This window comes from Mauremys mutica, chromosome 2 (assembly GCF_020497125.1).
Source record: "Mauremys mutica isolate MM-2020 ecotype Southern chromosome 2, ASM2049712v1, whole genome shotgun sequence".
NCBI classification, from domain to species: Eukaryota; Metazoa; Chordata; order Testudines; family Geoemydidae; genus Mauremys; species Mauremys mutica.
In genome coordinates this window covers 265,656,216-265,675,698 of record NC_059073.1, presented here as the reverse complement: position 1 = coordinate 265,675,698, position 19,483 = coordinate 265,656,216, and the positions used below count along the sequence as shown (strand labels likewise).

At 38.8% G+C, this 19,483-nt stretch overlaps 1 protein-coding gene across 4 annotated transcripts in view; it reads left to right on the top strand.

Moving 5' to 3' along the window:
• Positions 1-19,483, top strand: part of ZNF438 (zinc finger protein 438) — a 96,899-nt gene that overhangs the window by 63,249 nt on the left and 14,167 nt on the right. For 2 of the 4 annotated variants that reach the window (XM_045006921.1, XM_045006920.1), the window contains exon 4: positions 4,273-4,329. In XM_045006921.1, the coding sequence (XP_044862856.1) occupies positions 4,302-4,329 (28 nt within the window). In that variant the 5' untranslated portion in view covers positions 4,273-4,301. Of the gene's footprint in view, positions 1-3,178; positions 3,531-4,272; positions 4,330-19,483 lie in introns of those variants that run through there. The other 2 variants (XM_045006922.1, XM_045006919.1) reach the window with 2 other exon arrangements.

Sequence of the window (19,483 nt, the reverse complement as noted above, 5' to 3'; positions counted from 1 at the left end):
CCACCATCAAATGTGGTCAGAGGGCAGTCATCAGTAATGTGTGATATTATCTGTTTTTGGCCACAGCTGCGTGTGGGATCCTCTCGTTGGCCTCAGGTGTGAAGGCTAGTTGCACATTGACCCTGGCTGCTTAAAAATCAGTTCAGAAGGGTCCATGAGAGGTGTGGCAAATCAAAGCTGGGTACATGCATGGTTGGGTCAGTTATAAGAGACTGGTTTCTGATGTCAGCTGCAGACCATTCTTCACACCACTTCGTCATTGCAGAGAAATCTGGGCAGGGCAAGTGGCCACTGTGATGGGATCCCCCCGGAGTGCAGCCTGGAACTGTGGGACCGCTGTGCCCCCTTAACTCTCTCCAGCCTGAGCTGTCTGTCACTATGCCTTGCTAGTGACCAGCAGCACAACAGCATGTGGAGCCCCACACCCAGCAATAGTGCATAAATGCTCCCAGAGCCACTCATGAATCTCACAGAGAAAGGCACCAGAACCAAATACCCCCAGCTTCTAGCACTGTACCTCAGGAATATACTGTCTTGCACTGCTCAAGATGGCAGTGCAAATGTATTTATTGGTTCACCACTTCAACAATGGAAAGTGGACATACACCAGCCTTTGCAAAACCTGAGCAGATTTGCCCTATGCATCATACAAACTCACTGGTAAAATTAAACAAATTTATTGACTATATAGAAGTAGATTTTAAGTGATAAGCAAAAAGTCAGAGTTAGTTACCAAAAGAAATGAAATATAAACATGCAGTCTAAACTCTCAACCCTATTAGACTGGGCAACATCTAGATTAAGCAGTTTTCTCACCCCACTGGATATTGCAGTCCTTAATATATAGGTTTGTTCCTTAAACACGGGCCAATCTCCTCTGTTGGAGTCTTGTCTTTTTCTCAGTATCTTAGTTGCTTGCAGTGTAGTGGGAGCAGGAGAAGGGCCCAGTATATCTCCACTTTGTCTGTTTTATATCCTCATTCCATGTGCTTGGAAAACACAAGTCCATGCATGTCTGGGGGCATCGCTGAGTCTCCAGACAAGGTTGAGCAATTCCTGTGGTGTGGCTTCATGAAGGTGAGTCATTGAATTGTAGCTCCCTTGCTGGAGAATGGTTGTTGATGGGCTGTTTGAAACCCCACCCGGGTGTTGGTTACTTTCCTTGCTGTTTGCCTCTGGGGAGCTAATATCTGGTTGATTCCCCAATTTACAGCATGTTTTAGTGACAACCATATAACATGATTCTCATAACTTCATATGCATTAATGATATACATACCGTATGTACTCGTTCATTAGCCCGTTCATTTATAAGCTGACCCCCCCACAAGATGGTTAGGTAAATATAGCAAAAACTGTATTACCCTTTCATAAGCCAACCTTATATTTCAGGGGTTGGCAAACTTTGGCTCCTGGCCTGTTAGGATAAGCCGCTAGCGGGCCTGGATGTTTTGTTTACCTGGAGCATTCACAGGCATGAAGCCCCTCAGCTCCCAGTGTTCGCGGTTTGCCGTTCCCAGCCAATGGGAGCTGTGAACCGCAGCCTCAGGGAGCCGAGGGGCTCCAGGCCTGCAGACACTCCAGGTAAACAAAATGACAATGTATTAGATATTCAATTCAATGATTCCATAGTGTTTAAAATCATCAAATTTTGATTTAGACCCATTTCTAAGCTGATCCCCGCTATTTGATGCATCACTTTTTTTTTTTTAACCAAAAATATTCGGCTTATGAACGAGTATATACGGTATATGGATAAATAAATGACTTTCAGCAGATCATAACTTTTTCCCTGATACCTTACAAGGCATGCTTTATATTTAAGATCACAATCAATATACAAATGAGAAATTTGGGGTTTCCAGGATGCTCCCCAAGGTATAGACTGTCACAGCCACAGTAGTTGCCTTGACAACAGGTATGCTTTTGGGCGGTCAAAGAGGTCTGTGTATAGTGGTAGGCTTGGGTTTGCCCTGATCTTCTCAATATTCTGGTTCTAGCAACCTCACAACAAATGTGTGAAGGAATGATGTTGCTTAATACAGGAAGCGATAGTACTGGTGTGGGCCAAACTGTCCCAGTTACAATGAGGTTGGGTGAGTGTAGTTGTGTGTCAGCCAACTTGATGTATGATAAATGGAGCACAGTATTCTCCTGCAGAATGATCATTCTCTCCTCTGATGTCCTCTATTAGAGAGTTTGAGCATTTGCTGCCCAGGAAATGCTGGCCAATTTGCTTAGGAGGTTGTTGCGCAACTTCACCTGAACCCCAGTTTTTCTTTGGTGGTTAAGATATGAGAGATCTATCTAGGGTTATTCGGAGATAGACTGGGTGGGATTTGTGTTTCAAGTGATGTCCATTGAGAAGGATATTCGGTTCTTGGACTGCTCTGGTGGTGGTAAGATGGAACACACTCAAAACTGTCTTGGTCACATTTAGTTGTAAATGCCATTGATTACAGTATTCGGACATTTTAGTCAAGTCAGCATTTAGGGTGTCTTCAAGTTCTGGGAATGACTGTGTTTGGATGCTTAAGCAAATGTAATCTGCATACGTGAACTTACAGTATTGGGTCAGTGGGAAGTTGTTTGTGTATAGATTGAAAAGTGTCAGTGCCAGCAGAAAGCGTTGGGGTACACCATTGTTTTCTCTTTTTTGTGTGCTAACTCTGTCTCCCATGTGCACTTGGAAACATCTGTTGCAGAGGAGGAGGTCAACAACATAGACTACCTATGCTAGGAGTGTTATTGACAATTTGACTAAGAGCCCCTTTGTATTTTACTAAACTAAAAACCTTAAGAGCATGAATGCTAACTTGGTTGTATGTATGAAGACTTAACCAATACAAATACACTTTGAAAATAAAATTGAAGACTGAATATATGCATAACCACTGAGCTTGATGACATTGGGGGAGTTGGATAATTCAGAGGATTAGTAGGGTAATGAGATTCAAAGCTTTTTACACTTACTGTAGGACATAGGAAGTTAATGACCAAAAGTGACCACCATCTAAGCAGGATTCCCCACACTGTTAAATGTTTAGCCTTCAGGGTAAACGTGGCATCATAACTTGTTGGCATTTTTGTGATGCAGTTACATTTGCATTGTGATGCAATATCACCACGGTATGACAGTGAGTTGGTTGGAAAACTTTTCAGTAGAGTCCCATCAGAAACTTGGACAGTCACACATAAATCAGGATTGGGGTCAACACTCTTGAGTACTGTTCCGTGACTGTATGCAAATTTTCTGCAGTGTCTCTACTTAGTACACGGGTGTCTATCTGCTATATAAGTATTAAGTATAATACTACACTTGGCACCCTTGTTGAAAGTCTCACTAGAGAAGTAAGTGACTAAATGGGCCATAACAACTGAACTATTATTTCTAGAGGTAGCTCCTGCAAATCAAGATTGGAGCATGGCATGACTGGGAAATATAACAATACTGTTGTTACTGTTACTACTGTTATACAAAGGATATCAGCTTCCAGAGTTGTTACTCTGGCACTTCTTGCAAGCACCAAAGTAAGTTAAAATAGCAATCTATCCATTTAAAATATTAACAGAAAAATAAGCAGTAAAAGTAATGTATAAATCATATTATGTTAGTTCTTTAGAGCCTGGTCCAAAGTCTTCTGAAAAAATGGAATGCTTTCAATTTGCTTCGATGGGCGTTGGGTCATGCCCTTAATGTATACTATGGTATGATTTACTGATAATTTATTTTGCTTTGTATAGCTACTTCTTTAGGTGGATGCTTAGTGCTTTGATTCCTTATGCCTTGGAATTTTTGGAAAATTACAAGCAAGAAAAAATCACAGTGAGGCTTTTATGTTCCATTCTGGAACACAGTGTCAGCTTCATTGGCCTTAAAGATAGTTGTGCTTAAAGTGGCTGCTTGTTTGCACAGTGTTCACAAAATGCTTTCGTAGCTCTCAAGATGAAAGGTATCCTGTGAAAGTTCATTCATGTGTCTATCTACCTGTACAAGTAGTTAGGTTTGGTAAGATGAAGGGTATGGGGAAAAATAAGTTGACTTTTACATTCAGAACTAAATAGCCTGTATTTTGGCTAATTCTGTTGACCCTTGCATTTATAAACAAGAACTCGAGAAAAATAGACAAGTGATCCTCCCAAAAATCAATGACTTTTTGTAAATCTGTTCACAATATTATATTTGAGTGTGTTGTATTGATGCTTTTTTTTTTAAGAATCTGAGAAATAGCATCAAGAATTTTAAATACTTGTATTTGTTTCTGCTCTTCAGGAAAGTTACTGTGACTATCAGAGGGCACAATGCAGAATCCTTTAACTCTTTCTGAAGGTACAGTATATGCTCTAAGCAATTTTATGAGAAACTATAGTTTTGTGATTTGGAATGTAGTGGAAAATTAGTAGAACGACAGTAAAATGAGCTCAGATTTATAATCTACCTTTATTTTGTGCATAGGTATTAAAATCACGATTACAACTGGAATAGTTGAGATTTTTTTGTTATTGAAGAGAATTGGTAGATGTACTTTATATACATTCACTAGCTATGATGGAAAATGGAAGCTAATAACTGCTTTTTCAGCAAGGCTGAAAACTGTACTTTCCTATACTATGAAAATAATTCTGATCTTCTTTTGTTCTACGTTATTTGAAGATTATTACACTTATTAGAATTTTTTTTCTTTGAACTTTTATAGTAGAATTTGGAAAGAAAAATTTTACAAAACCTTATCCACACTATTAACTATTTTATAGTCATTTTAAAGTTACTAGACATAACTAGTACAAACTAATTGTAAACTTGTATTCAAGTATGCTGAGATCAATGCTTGGTGATATTGTATGTGCCTATTGTTGCACTTAGGAGAGACAGTCCCTGTATTTATTTTATTGTATTTCTACTTTGTCCCTTCAAAAGTCTTTTCTTGTCAGTTTGTATTTCAGTAGGGTTAAAACGTGTGTCCGTTTTGACTCCCCCAATATCAGTAGGTGTATATATATGTGCTGTAATGCATCTTTGCTATTTTGAGAATTTTGAATGCATTTTCATCTTTAACGTCAATTCCTTTTCTATGTAAATTTGGTCATAAAACTAACATTTAAAGATTGTTTTTAACTTCTGAATTTCATTCTTGTTAACGGTAGTATTAAAACCTGAGAGAAGTGTCATGTATGTGACATGATAGGCCATAATAGTCTACAGTGGCTTAGAAGGGACTTGTTAAATATGCATTGTAGTGGTCATGCTAATTTAAAAAAAATAGTTTTCTTATTTAGCTGGAAGTATAGAGCTATTACTGTCATGTTTGTATTTTGATATTTTTTAAAGAGTGGATATTTTATTCAATGCTGTAAAGATTCTGAAGATGCCATTATGGTAGTCCTGTAAATTCCTCTCCATTGGCAGATCCTAGGCCTGATGGAACCATTATTCCTTTGGAGAGATATTTTATTGTTGAATAAATCCATCTGTTTTGTATGCGCTCTTGGTCCTTAAACTGAAAAGTCTCTGCTATCGTTTTTTTTAAATAATAAAAAGGATTTGATCATATTTTAAATCACATATTTGAGTAATAGGAAAAAAACGTAACCTGGTGAAACTTGGAAACTGCAGAACCATTTTTTAAAATTGTTTTTAAAAGAAAAATTCATCCCAGGCTAATGGTGTGTGCCACGTTTCAGCCCAGAGTGAAGTATAACAGCCTAGGTATAAAACTCGGAAATGAAGGGTTATGTTGGAAATGCTGACAGGACTCTGGCTAAAGTTACATCAGTGTGAAACTGTAATATTCTAAAAATATATTAGTCTTGGTGTGACCTATTGTATTTTGCCATCAATAGCATTTTGTCCTTTTTAATCAAAAATCAGATTTGTTTCTTAAACACGCTGTTGAACTGTGAAAATTCTATGATTACATTAACAGTTCTTAATGATTTATGTGCAAGGATAAGCAGATACATTTCTTTTGAATAGGTGGTGAGAAAACAAATGATATTGAAAGTGGAACCTCTCAGTCAATTACACACACAATATACTATTGTTTTATCAGCCTATAAATCTACTCATTGAAAGTGCCCATTATTTTTCAACTATAGAAAGTCACAGCAATAACTGTTAGTGCAAGTTCCTTGACTGACTACCAAAACCCCTCACTCTTATGTTTGTTACATAATACTAGTAGTACTACTGTAATTTGATACGTATTCCTGCCTGGCACATATATACTGGTCAGGAAAACACTATTTTATTAACAGAACTTTTCAAAGGGAGTTTGATCATGTGACAAAAGAATTGTCTTTGTGGTGAATATTTAAACTTGCTAGATTTTGATTTTTTCCTATAATTTTGAAATCCCTACTGAAACATCATAAATTATTAAACCATAATATATTTTGATCTTACATTATACACATAATTTCACTTGCAAGTGTATTATTTGTCCCCTTAACTTTGGAAACTGAGATTTTTCTAATGCTTAATAGCCATGCAAAATACCATTGTGGATTATCAGCCTGTTGGAGGGCTAACAAAGCTTCAGATGGGGAAATGCATGATTTATAAATCTTGTCCTCTAAACAAGGCTAATATGAACTAGTCTTACAACATGAAACAGGTCAGGTAGATCCAGGAATATATTATCATATGTTTTTCTATTATTTTTATAATATACCATGCATAAAATATTACTAATGGTAAACTGGAATCACAGGATTCCTGCTGGGCCTGGCTGTATCATCAATTCATTCATGTTAAAAAAAAAATCATTTATACAATTCAGTTCAGGTGTATATCAATGTCAGTAGAGTCATTTGGAGCTTGAAGCTCTCAAACTTCAATTAACCATGTAAATGTATTTCATAGAACTTTGTCAGAACTCCCACTGCCTTTCTATCATTAGTATAAATGCAGGTGCAAATAACATTTATGTACTTTGATAGAAAGCAGTTGGAGATGTTTCACTGTGGGACACATCACTTTCAGATTGTGTACATCTGTTCAAATAATGTATCCAAGCCCAGTGACATGAATGCAAGGATAGAAACATCTGCCCCTGAGACCACTTGCCATATAACAGATGCTTACATCTTTATTTATGCAGATGGCTTGTGTGATGAGCTGAGCAATGATGAAAGCAGGAAAGTTTGACAAAGATTTTTTGAGTGTTGGCCAAACATCTATATTTTGTTTTCAAATATCTGCCACAAACAAGAATAGAAATCCATATAAACATACTAATGCTTTTCATAAAACAAGGCACATTGTTTTTCACATTTAGTATATTGGCACAAAAACCATAAACACTACAAAAATGTCCCACTTCAGAACAATAATTCCAGTTTATTTACAAAAGATTCTAAATAGATTACTTTTACTTTTAACAGGCAAGTTTGACTGTCATGCTTTAAAATATACATATACGCACTCAAAGTTATGCAAAATATCTTGATTGATTTGGAAAAGTTTCAAATGTGCAAAGATTGAATATTAACATACATTTTGAAAGAGATTACTTTCAAACATTAATTTATTTTAATTAATTTATGTATGATTTGTCATAAGTCGTTCAAGGTAGATCGTATTTCTCAGTAAAAACACAGCATTACAAAGTTACTAGACTTTTAGTTTAGAATTTCAGTTGTTTCTGGCATATTGTAGGATTGTCCATTTGCACAGCTGTATTTAATTGAGATGGCACATTAATGAAAAGAATGGATTTATAATCAATGAGCATCGTTCTGGACTTTGTTGCTGAGCTAGGACTGCCCATTTCATACCAACAAAGGGAGCTTAAATAGGAGCTTTATTTTAGTTCAGACTCCCCCTGCTGGACTGCTGCAACATAGTATTCTGACCACAGTTTACTTGCTTTGTCTGAGAGAGAGCAGTTTCGAGCTCACTGCTCTCCAAAACAGTGTGCTTGGGAGTGAGAGAATATCCTGTCACAAACTGTTGGATACTTCAAATAAATACAATATTTGACCTCGCTGCTTAGGGCAGCTTGACAAGGCTGCCTGCTGACTCTGTATTCCTACTGGTTCCTGTAGATTTAGCTAAAGCTTCTATGTTGTATAGTAAATTAGCACTTATCACCACAGTATGTATGCACCTTCCTCAAAGTGTATCCTAGAGCAGCCCCAGCCTCCCATTTTACCATACCTGCCAGTGACATCCTTCATTAGTGCAGCTGTTGGTCTAGCAGCTTCCACTGGTCTACCAATGTCAGCAAACCTTCCAAATAGGTGGAATCATGCAGGAAGAGGTAAACATGGAGATGCTGTAGTCTGATTTCTTTTCTACTGGATCCTTCAGTACATGTGCCAGAGAGACCCAGCCAAGTTCAGATCCCACAGAAAGTTGGAACTTTCATATGTTCTGAAAACTTCAGATCTTCTCTTAACCAGAATCACAATCGTTCCAGAGAGATTTTAATTCTAATATATGGTGCAGGTTCTCTGAATGTCTGTCTGGAAAGGAAAATGACATGCCTATATAGAATATAGTGAAGCTTCTTTGAACTTTAATGTTTTGTGTCACAGCCAAATTGGCTATAGTTGTCAGTGTCTTGTATAATCTCAGCCAAAACTATATGTTTTTACTGCAAAGAAATTGCTTATCATAAAAGAAGAAAAGGAAAGGGAATAGATCCAAGAGAAGTATAAAAATCCTAGCTGTAGTTACCACATTCAGAAGTTAAATCACCTAGGCCATGTTCAGTGGAACTGAGTTTATTTACAAAAACCATAAGTAAAGGTTCTCCCGCTAATCATCCAGATTTAGCAGTCTGTTTTGCAGTCTAGTCCTTCCATTAGGGATAGTAAACCGCTGTACAAGAACAACAGGAAAATTCTCAACATTTTTCAGGCCAAGTCGCAACAGTGAGCATTTTTCCAAGTTTGCCATATGGAAGTCAACACACATACTTTTTCAGCAACTCAAATAACACCATACAATGTGTATTTGCTGCCGCGGGAGGCCTTAAGCCTAACTGGTAAATTAAACATTTTCTGTTCTCCTCTGAACTGGTTCCACTCTAGACAGAAGGGTTTTAAATGTCATATAAGAAGGTGTACTTTATAAAATGTCAAGATATTTCCCCATTGTCTTCATTCTATTGTCTATTCCAGCGCTTCTATGTTAAAAATATATTTTGGAATTAAGAGACCTTATCCTCCTACTACACTTGAAGTATCATCCAGGTGTATTTTGGGGGGTGTTTTTACTCAATACAAAGACAAAAAGATTTTATCCTCAGCTTATTTTTAAGGGAAGCAAGATTCAGCACAGAAAACATTCCATGACTTATTCATGAAATGGCGCCACTTGACCTTTCTGTGCTCCACAGTTCTCAAGAATTCTACCTTCATTTATCCCTCAGACCTGGTCACTGTCATTTCCTGCAGGTCAGGGAGCACATTGTTTATTAATTACCATATTATTCAGTATATCTTCTACTCCCAGAATGTTGTCCAAGTTGATGTGACCTTGATAGTCCTTTTTTAAAAGCCATTTACAGCTGCTTCACAAGGAATGAACTGCTAGTTAGGGTCTTATCCCTCTTGGAATTCATTTTAAGAAATCTCAACTGGCAGTTCTTCCAGAAGAGACAATTTTAACGTTCAGTTTCAACCTTTTCTTTCAAACGTTCTTCTCAATAGCCACCTTTCTGTGTGTCTAGTTCACATTCATGTTGGTGCCATGCTTGTATGAATTCAGTGGCCGGTGCTGCATCTCCATCCATTAAGTTAGTTCTTCTGAACAATTAGAACTTTTGATAGTCCATCCAAAGCAGTTTTGTCATTCACTAATCCCCAGGGATGACCTCCTGCATTGTGTGACAACTGAACAGAAGCAAGAGGAAGAAAGATTAAAAAAATTGAATTGTAATGCTATCAGTCATTCCCTTCCTGCACAGTTGTGGCCCATGTATTCTCAGCGTAAGACTAACTTTAAGGTTGACAGAGTCAGTTGCTGCAAACTGGCAGAGGCATGTGGAAGCTGAACTATACATCTTTGAATATATCTTTGATAATGTGTCCACCAAACAGTTTCTCCGTCAGGTAGACTGTTTGTTTTCAAACAGGAAAATACCAATATTTTTCTTTTGATATCAGCATCTCTGGATGTGGAAGATAGACACCAGCTCCTGTTGATGATTTGAATTGAACATATATAGTTTTCCTCACGGCTCTCTTATTGTCAGAGTGGTATGAAAAATAAGGGCTGAATAGCTGTATGTTGATCATGTCTTACTGGTTACACAGACTGTTTTCCGAAGCTGATACAGATGGCAATGATATTAATAATTAAGTATTTTGTATCTAGCACTCTTAAAGTGGTTTTGAGCAGTTGATTTGAGGGCATTTAAATTTCATCTGAAACTTCTCAATTATTTTAACCATTAGAGATTGAAATTAATAGTTTAGAACAGGGGTCCCCAACCTTTTTAGGTCCAGGGACCGGTTTCGTTTGCCAGACCCTCCGCAGGCGTGCCTGCGGGAGGTCCAGCTGAGCCGCGGGACGAGCGCTCCCTCCGCAGTCGTGCCACCGGCTCTAGTGGAGCTTCCGCAGGCGTGCCTGCGGGAGCAGCGGACCTCCCGCAGGCACGACTGCTCCCGCAGGCATGCCTGCGGAAGCTCCACTGGGTCGGTTCGCGGCCCGGTTTCTAAGAGGCCGCGGACCGGTACCGGGCCGCGGACCGGGGGTTGGGGACCCCTGGTTTAGAATATGAGAGGCTGAGCCTTCAACAAAAGGGAAATCTTTCTTTTTAAATCTCAAAATCGTCTATGATCAAATGATACAAGAGGATTTGGTTCCTTATACCTTTTCTTTAACCACTGCAAATGGTTGTTTAAAAACCCAAGCTCAAATTTCAAGATTTGGGCTTCTTACCTCTGGATAATTAATCAAGAAACCAGGCAAGAGAAACCTCTACGAAAACTCAGTGATACTTTTACTTGGTTCTATAGGCCCTCTACTTTTTGAACTTCTAGTAGAAAAATAAGTTAATTTTTCTATAGTTTATCATAATGTAACATCCTCTGTCTGAACACTTTCCCTGTACATAAGAATGGTTTTGATAAAATTAAGTTTGTACAATTTATAGATTTTTTTTATTAATAGTGTTATCTATAATGTTATTAGCAGTGTTTCTACTAAGTTTATGTACTTTTCAGCTTTGGAAATCTCCAGCAGGGCTTAGGATTGTTGTTGTAGTCCAGTAGGGATGGGGAGGAAATCAACTCTGCCATCCCCTCACTCCAAAAGTACATTCCAAGTTCTTCCTGTTGCTGTGACATGAGTAGCACTCTCCCAGCAATCATGTCCAGGCAATGGATCCCTCCATTCTTAGAAGCAAAGGTATTTTAGAGAAAGAACTGATTTTTCCTGTCAGGGACTTCAGACTTCTCTATTCAGTAGCTCAAAGATGGCTTTGTTTAAAACGACCAAATTTAACTCTAATTGATTTGCCTATTTTATATATGTATAAAATGAGTTATTTTAAAATTTTGATTTGCTAATATGTGGTGCAATATTTTAATGTTTATTTTTTATGCCAGACCCCCAAAATGTTTGTCCAAACTGTTGACAATTAATAAGTCCCCCAGGAGGTAGCACTTCATGTATTTTTAAAATATTTGAGTTTGAACAATACACAGATATGAATTTTCAAATTAAATACAAAACATTTAGATATTTAAAATCTAGTGCAAGGGTTTGTTTCTCTGAGGGACACATTCAGAATGATGGCTTGGGTTCATTATTTTTGTTGATAACAATGAGACAGAAAGATCTTATGAATGTTTATCCACACTGGATGTGTTAACTTTTGGCAAAAGATTCTGTCCTTTGCCAAGCTTTCTCTGGTAGCAAAGCTCTGGAGATTTTGGGGGCTGGATAACTTGGTATTGTCAGGAGGAGTCTTTGCCTGGAGAAAGAAACTGCAAATAGGGAACAGAATCCATTGGGCACTTTCTAACAAAAGAGGAAGGCAACAAGAAAGGCAGGGTTAGCCTTCACTGAGAATTCACTTTTCATGTGTAAATTAAGTTGGGCATAAATTTTGTAGCTCATGTTATATGCCGAGATCTGCTTGGCAAGGAGGATACATGTCATGAAAAAACTGGGTTGGACAGGAAATAGGCTAAACTTGCCCAAAGTACTTAAGTGGTGCTGGACGATACTATGAATAGATTCTGCCAAAAGCAGATTTAATTTATTCCCAACCTAAACATTTCCATAAAAATAGTTAAGGTTGAAAGTGTGTTTCAATGGAGTCTAGTTACTACACAAAAAATATATTTTCTTTGCAACATTCTACCCATTAAGAAGAAAGGTATGGAAATGAATACTCAAGAGAATCCAGGAAGTTCCCCACTGTCATATCATTCCTTGTAATCCACTATCACTCCACTCCTCTATGGAAAAAAACCACCTACCTCATTCAGACTTAAACCAGGGACAGTCCTTGCTATTCTCAACGGTAAAATATTGAGCAGCTTAAAAATACCTCAGCCTGGAGAGCACCTTGATGCTTAAATCAGAGATAATTGGTGTAACTCTAAAAGAGCTCTTTTTTTGACTTGTGGAATTCTAACAAATTATTTAAAGCTTGTTCCATCTATGACCCTAAGTACGTGCTGTTTTCTGTACATATTTGTATTCTGCACCTCTGAGATTCCGTGCTAATGACAAATCTTTGTTCTCTATCCCTGTATTATAACAATAGTTTAAATGTTGTGTTCAGTTTATTTTTCAAACCTATGTTGAATTACGTACACAGAAACAAAAAGAACCCCTATGTTAAAAGAACATTATTAAGGTTGCAAAGTTAAGAACTCAGAACTTAGGAAATACCAGAACTAAGGTTGCCTGAACAACCTTAATTCCCCCCATACATATGCAGGATTTATGCGTTACTATTTTTTTTCCACACAGTACTGCTGCCTCATTCAGTGCACAGAATAGGTGACGCTCACTTAATGAGCAGCTATTCAATATTTTGTTTCCTCCTCATTGTTCTGTGTGTGGTCTCATGCCTTATTTACTGAAGACTATTCATACTTCAGACTAATTTCCAAATGGGCTGTTTTATGGCCTTCATCACTTTAGTATGAGTGCTTCACAAATATTAATGAATTTGTTTTCACAACACTCCTATTGTCAGAAACCAGGACGTGGGCAATCATGCCTAGTGGTTAGAGCAGGAGTTGGTAGCCAGGAATAGGAGCCCAGGGACAGAGGCATATGCAGAGCCACAGTCAGGAGTCTGTGAGTTAGAGTTAGAGCTGGAGTTAGAGGCCAGAAGTCAGAGCCAAGGTACAGAGCTGGGTTACCCGGAATGAGGTAAGACTAGGCCAAGACTGGGGCCAAGTTAGGAGCAGGGCTGGGAACAAGCAGGCACAGGAGCTAATGCATCTGTGAGCAAATGCTTTGCACAGCCACCGAACTGCTGCTGGGTTTAAGAGCTGATCTGCTGATTCTTTCCACCAGTTAGGTGGCATAGCCAACCAGGCAGCCTATTACAGGCCAGCTACGCTCATTAGGTTGCCCCGGGGACTGCAAGCCCTGATTTTTAACACCTATAAGATGAGGTGGTGGTGTTATCAGCAATTTAGAGAAGGGGAGCTGAAGCACAGAGATTAAGGTCCTAGTTTTCTAGAGTTCAAGGTCAGAAGGGACCATTAGATTATCTAAGAATATAAGAACGACCATACTGGGTCAGACCAATGGTCCATCTAGACTAGTATCCTGTCTTCCAACAAAAACAATGAGGAGTCCTTGTGGCACCTTAGAGACTAACAAATGTATTTGGGATAAGGTGCCACAAGGACTCCTCGTTTTTGCTGATACAGACTAACATGGCTACCTCTCTGAACTCTGTAGTCCAACAGTGGCCAGTGCCAAATGTTTCATAGGGAATGAAAAGAACAGGGCCATTATCAAGTGATCCATCTCCTGTTGTCCAGTCCCAACATATGGCAATCAGAGGCCTGGGGACACCCAGAATATGGGGTTGCATACCTGACCATCTTGACTAATAGCCATTGATGCATCTATCCTCCATGAACTTATCTGATACCTTTCAGAACCTTGTTATGGTTTTGACCTTCACAATATCCTTTGGCAACAAGTGCTGCAGGTTGATTGTGTGTTGTGTAAAGAAGTGCTTCATTTTGTTTGTTTTTAAACCTGCTGCATATTAATTTAATTGGGTGACCCCTGGGTCTTGTGATATGTGAGGGGGTAAATAACACTTCCTTATTCACTTGCTCTACACCATTCATGATTTTATAAACCCTCTTATATGGAGATATACCTATCTCATAGAGCTGGAAGGGACCCCGAAAGGTCATTGAGTCCAGCCCCCTGCCTTCACTAGCAGGACCAAGTACTGATTTTGCCCCAGATCCCTAAGTGGCCCCCTCAAGGACTGAACTCACAACCGTGGGTTTAGCAGGCCAAATACTCAAACCACTGAGCTATCCTTCCCCCCTTAGTCATTTCTTTTCTAAGATGAACAGTTCCAGTCTTTTTAATCGCTCCTCATATGGAAGCCCTTACACACTCTAATAATTTTTGTTGCCCTTCTCTGTACGTTTTCCATTTCTAATGTATCTTTTTTGAGATGGGCCAATCAGAACTGCATGCAGTATTCAAGGTGTGGGTGTACTATGGAACCTTTTTAAAAAATTGGTGTCACATTAGCTATCTACCAGTCATCTGGTACAGAAGGTGATTTAAGTGATAGGTTATATATCATAGTTAGTAGTTAAATTTGGGTTCCTTCCGAACTCTTGGGTGAATACCATCTGGCTCTGGTGCCTTAGTACCGTTTAATTTATCAATTTATTCCAAATCCTCCTCTGTTGACAGACTAATCTGGGACAGTTCCTCAGATTTGTCACCTAAAAAGAATGGCAACGATTTGGAAATCTCCCTTACATCCTCTTCAGTGAACTTCTCTGTAATGGCCTTGTCTTCCTTGAGTGCTCCTTTAGTACCTTGATTGTCCATTGGCCCCTCTGATTGTTTGGCAGGCTTTTATGCTTCTAATGTACTTAAAAATAATATTGCTGTTAGTTTTGAGTGGGTTTTTTTGTCCTGACTAATTATACTTTTACACTTTACTTGCTAGAGTTTGTTTTTTTTCTATTTTCCTCAGTAGGATTTGACCTCCATTTTTTAAAGGATGCATTTTTGCCTCTAACTGCCTCTTTTACTCTATTGTTTTGCCATTGTGGCATTTTTTTTGGTCCCCTTACTATTTTTTAAAAATTTGGGGTATACATTTAATTTGAGCCTCTATTATAGTGTTTTTAAAAAGTTTCCCTGTAGCTTGAAGGCATTTCACTCTTGTGATTGTTCCTTTTAATTTCAGTTTAACTAACTTTCTCATTTCTGTGTAGTCCCCCTTGCTGAAGTTAAATACTATTGTGGTGGGCTTCTTTGGTATTTCCCCTGCACTCCCACAAGGATGTTAAATTAATTGTATTGTGGTCACTATTGCCAAGCGGTTCAGGACTGACTTAGGACTAAATCAAGATTTACCTCTCTCCTTGTGGGTTCCAGGACTAGCTGCTCCAAAAAGCTAGTCATTAATGGTGTCAAGGCTGATTTCCCCACTCCGCAAGGATTCCAAAAATTAATACTGGCCACTCCAGGCTTGTATTAAACTGCCACGGTTACAGCTTTTCTCTGCCACCACCCAAGTGCAAAAAAACCCTTTTAGAACCCAAGAAGGCACACATGGGAATTTCTTCATGTGGGATACCCTTAAGCCCTTTCACTTACACGGGCGCGCGCGCACACACACACTGAGAAAGGAAATCAGCTGTTGCCACCAGCTACTTAAACAACCTATGCACAAACCTCTTACGACACACAAATCCAATCCTGTTCTTTAAAAAAAAAAAAAAGGTAAATTTTATTAAAAACAAAAAGAAAGGAAATATATTTGGAATTTAAGCTTTCTGTTAAGTTTTAAAAAAACAGTTACAGGGATTAAGCATCAAGATAGCTTCTTGAGGTCCAGCTTAAAGGTTACAAGCAAAACAAAAGCACCTGGGGTTAACACAGAGGAGTCCCCAAGCCATAAAGAAGTAAAAGAGATAAACCTAATCGCTTCTTCCTAGACAATCTACTTACATATCTGGGGTTTCAAATGAGTAGTTCTATGTATGATCTGATGATTTTCATACCTGGCTCAAGCTTTTACAGCATAGCTCCAGCCCTGTCCTGCTCTCCAGGAGAACAACACAGACAGACAAAGGGAATTTTTTTTCCCAATTTTAAAAAGTTCTAGCCTCCCCATTGGCTCTTTTGGGCAGGTGCCCACTCCCTTCCTTTTACCTATGGACTTTTTAACTCCTCACACGTAAAGCAAGTAGAGAACAGCTACTAACAGGGATTTTATAGTTGGCTGGCTGGGTGTCTTAAAACGGAGCTACCTCTCCCCCTTCATTTATCACAAATGGTGTCTAGAAAGTTTATCTCTGCATCCCATCCTGAGGTGACATGTACTCAGTCAATATGGGCATAGTTTAAATCCTCCATTACTATTGAGTTTTCTAGCCTCTTTAACCTCCTTGAGCATTTCACAGTCACCATCACTATCCTGGTCTAGTTGTCAGTTGTATATTCCTCCTGCTTTACTCTTACTATTCAATCATGGAATTTCTCTTCATAGTGATTCTATGGTACAATTGGATTCATTTAAGATTTTTACTCTGTTTGACTCTATGCTTTCTTTCACATAAAGTGCCACTCCCCCACCACCATGACCTACTGTCATTCCTACATATTTTGTACCCTACTTTAGCCTGTATATCACATGCCATTTCATTTTATCCAGTTATCTCTGTATAAAACCTACCGTATTTTCTGGCGTATAAGGCGACTGGGCGTATAAGACGACCCCCTAATTTTACAGTTAAAACATAGGTTTTGGCCTATACTCGCCGTATAAGACTACCCCCCCTTCCGAGGGGGGGAGCCCAGAGCCTTTTAAATCCCAGCCGCGGCCGGGAATCAGAGGGCTCTGGGCTGCCCGCTGCGGCGGGGAGCCCAGAGCCTTTTAAATCCCAGCCGCGGCGGGGAATCAGAGGGCTCTGGGCTGCCCGCTGCGGCAGGGAGCCCAGAGCCTTTTAAATCCCAGCCGCGGCGGGGAGTCAGAGGGCTCTGGGCTGCCTGAAACCGCGGGGAGCCCAGAGCCCTTTAAATCCCAGCCGCAGCGGGGAGTCAGAGGGCTCTGGGCTGCCCGCTGCGGCGGGGAGCCCAGAGCCTTTTAAATCCCAGCCGCGGCCGGGAATCAGAGGGCTCTGGGCTGCCCGCTGTTTATACCTGGCGTATAAGACGACCCCCGATTTTTGGGGGTTGTTTTTTAGTATAAAAAGTCGTCTTATACGCCGGAAAATACGGTAGTAACTTCTGTTTTGCTAAAGCATAATTTATATGTATTAAGTATATCGTCCAAAAAAGGCATCAAGTCTTGATTTAAAGTCATCAAGAGATGCAGAATCTACCACTGATTCCTCATTTGAATTTGACGTCCTTCATTTTCAAGCTATTGGTTCTTGTGCTAGAAGAAAGGGTCCTTTTAGTACCTGGTATTTTCTCCCCTTGAAGATACTTCTGCATTGTAACCAAGTCATCTCTCAATCTTCTTTTTGATAAACTAAACAGATTGAGCTCTTTAAATCTCCTGTAAAACATTTTCTCCAACTCTCAAATCTTTTTAGCTCAGTGGTTTGAGCATTGGCCTGCTAAACCCAGGGTTGTGAGTTCAATCCTTGAGGGGACCACTTAGGGATCTGTGGCAAAATCAGTGAAGGCAGGGGGTTGGACTCAATGACTTTTCAAGGTCTCTTCCAGTTCTATGAGAGAGGCATATCTACATATTTTTTATTTTGCTGCCTTGATTTCATGCAGACATCAAAAACTCATATTCTTCTGTAAAATTTATAGATAGTAGGGCCAGAAGAGACCACCTTGAGTCATCCAGTTTCCTGGATGTTGGCCTACATTATCAGCACTCATGGCCTACCAAGTAGCTAGGTAGGGACAGGACAGGATTGTTCTATTACGACTTTAGTAAGAGGTAACAAGTCCTGGATCAAATTTACTCTGAGTCATGGTCTGATGCTTCCTCCTTGTTTCATGGGGGAAGTCCGATTTGCATGAGCTGGAACCTAAGCAGCCCATTGACAGTGGTGATCTCTTTTCTCCTCCTCCTTTATAGCCCATACAGAAGAGAGTCCTAAATCCCCTTACTCTTCGTGTGGCTATGGAAGAGGGCTTATGATTGAACCCTGAGAAAAATGTCAATGCCCAATTTCTCAAGCTTTACAAAAAAACCATACCAAATGATAGTCTAAAAGTTTTTTTTTTTTTTTTAATTTTAGCCCTTTCCTCCTTGTACTACCTTTTTGTGAATAATCTTTTTTCACATCTTATTTCCTTTAGTGTGTCTATATACAGCAATCATGTCCCCCTTGAGTTTTTAAATATTGTATACATTGCTTTCTTTCCTTGTATGTTATCTTCTAATCTTTATACATGTACATAATAATAGCTAGCTCTTATATATTTGTTTTTCTCTGTATTTTCTCTAGCTTTTCAATATCCTTCATAAACTTTGAGGACCAGAATAGCACCCAGTATTTTAGATATTGGTGATTTGTGACAGAGCTACCGATAGAAGCATTATCACTTTATTATAGCATTATACAATATATCTGTTTAGTACATATGAATAAAAAATATTAGATTTATTTTTTTCAAGGACAATTCCTTGCAATTTCTTACTTATTGTCACCCTTAATTATTTCTGTTTTCCTGCTGTCTATATGATTTCTCTTCCAATTAGTATCTGTTTGCATCTTTTTTCCAAGTAGATGACATTATGTTTATAAACCTTAAATCTTATTTAATTCTATGTATCCATTGTGCTAATCTCTCCAGATCACTTTAGCACTTAGCGCTGTCCTCTTGTGTGTTTGCTGTGCCTCTGCTTTTGGTGTGGATCAAGTGTATTCTGTATTGATTTTAAGCCTTCCTCTAATTCCTTAATGAGAATAGTGAACATTATGGCTTCTAATACGGACTCCTATAGTACCTTACCTGACATAGTTGCCTCTAACATGCATACTGTCACACAGTTTTGAATCCACACCCTTATGTACTGTATCTAAGTGTGATATGTGGCTTTTTTTTTAAAGCTGTAAGCAAGTCAATGCAAGGACTGTATTTTCTTGTGTTTGTATAGTGCCTAGTACAATGAGGCCCCCTCAGGATCTTCAGACACAACTATAATACAAATATATTTAAAAGTTAAAAACGTTATTTAGATTGCAAAGTCAAGCACATGAAAGTTAGGAATTGCTAGAATTAAGGCTGCTTATACAATTTAATTCAGCCCCCTAGTGCATATCCATTATGATACAGCCTTTAATTACACGATCACATACTATTTTCTCCACAGAAC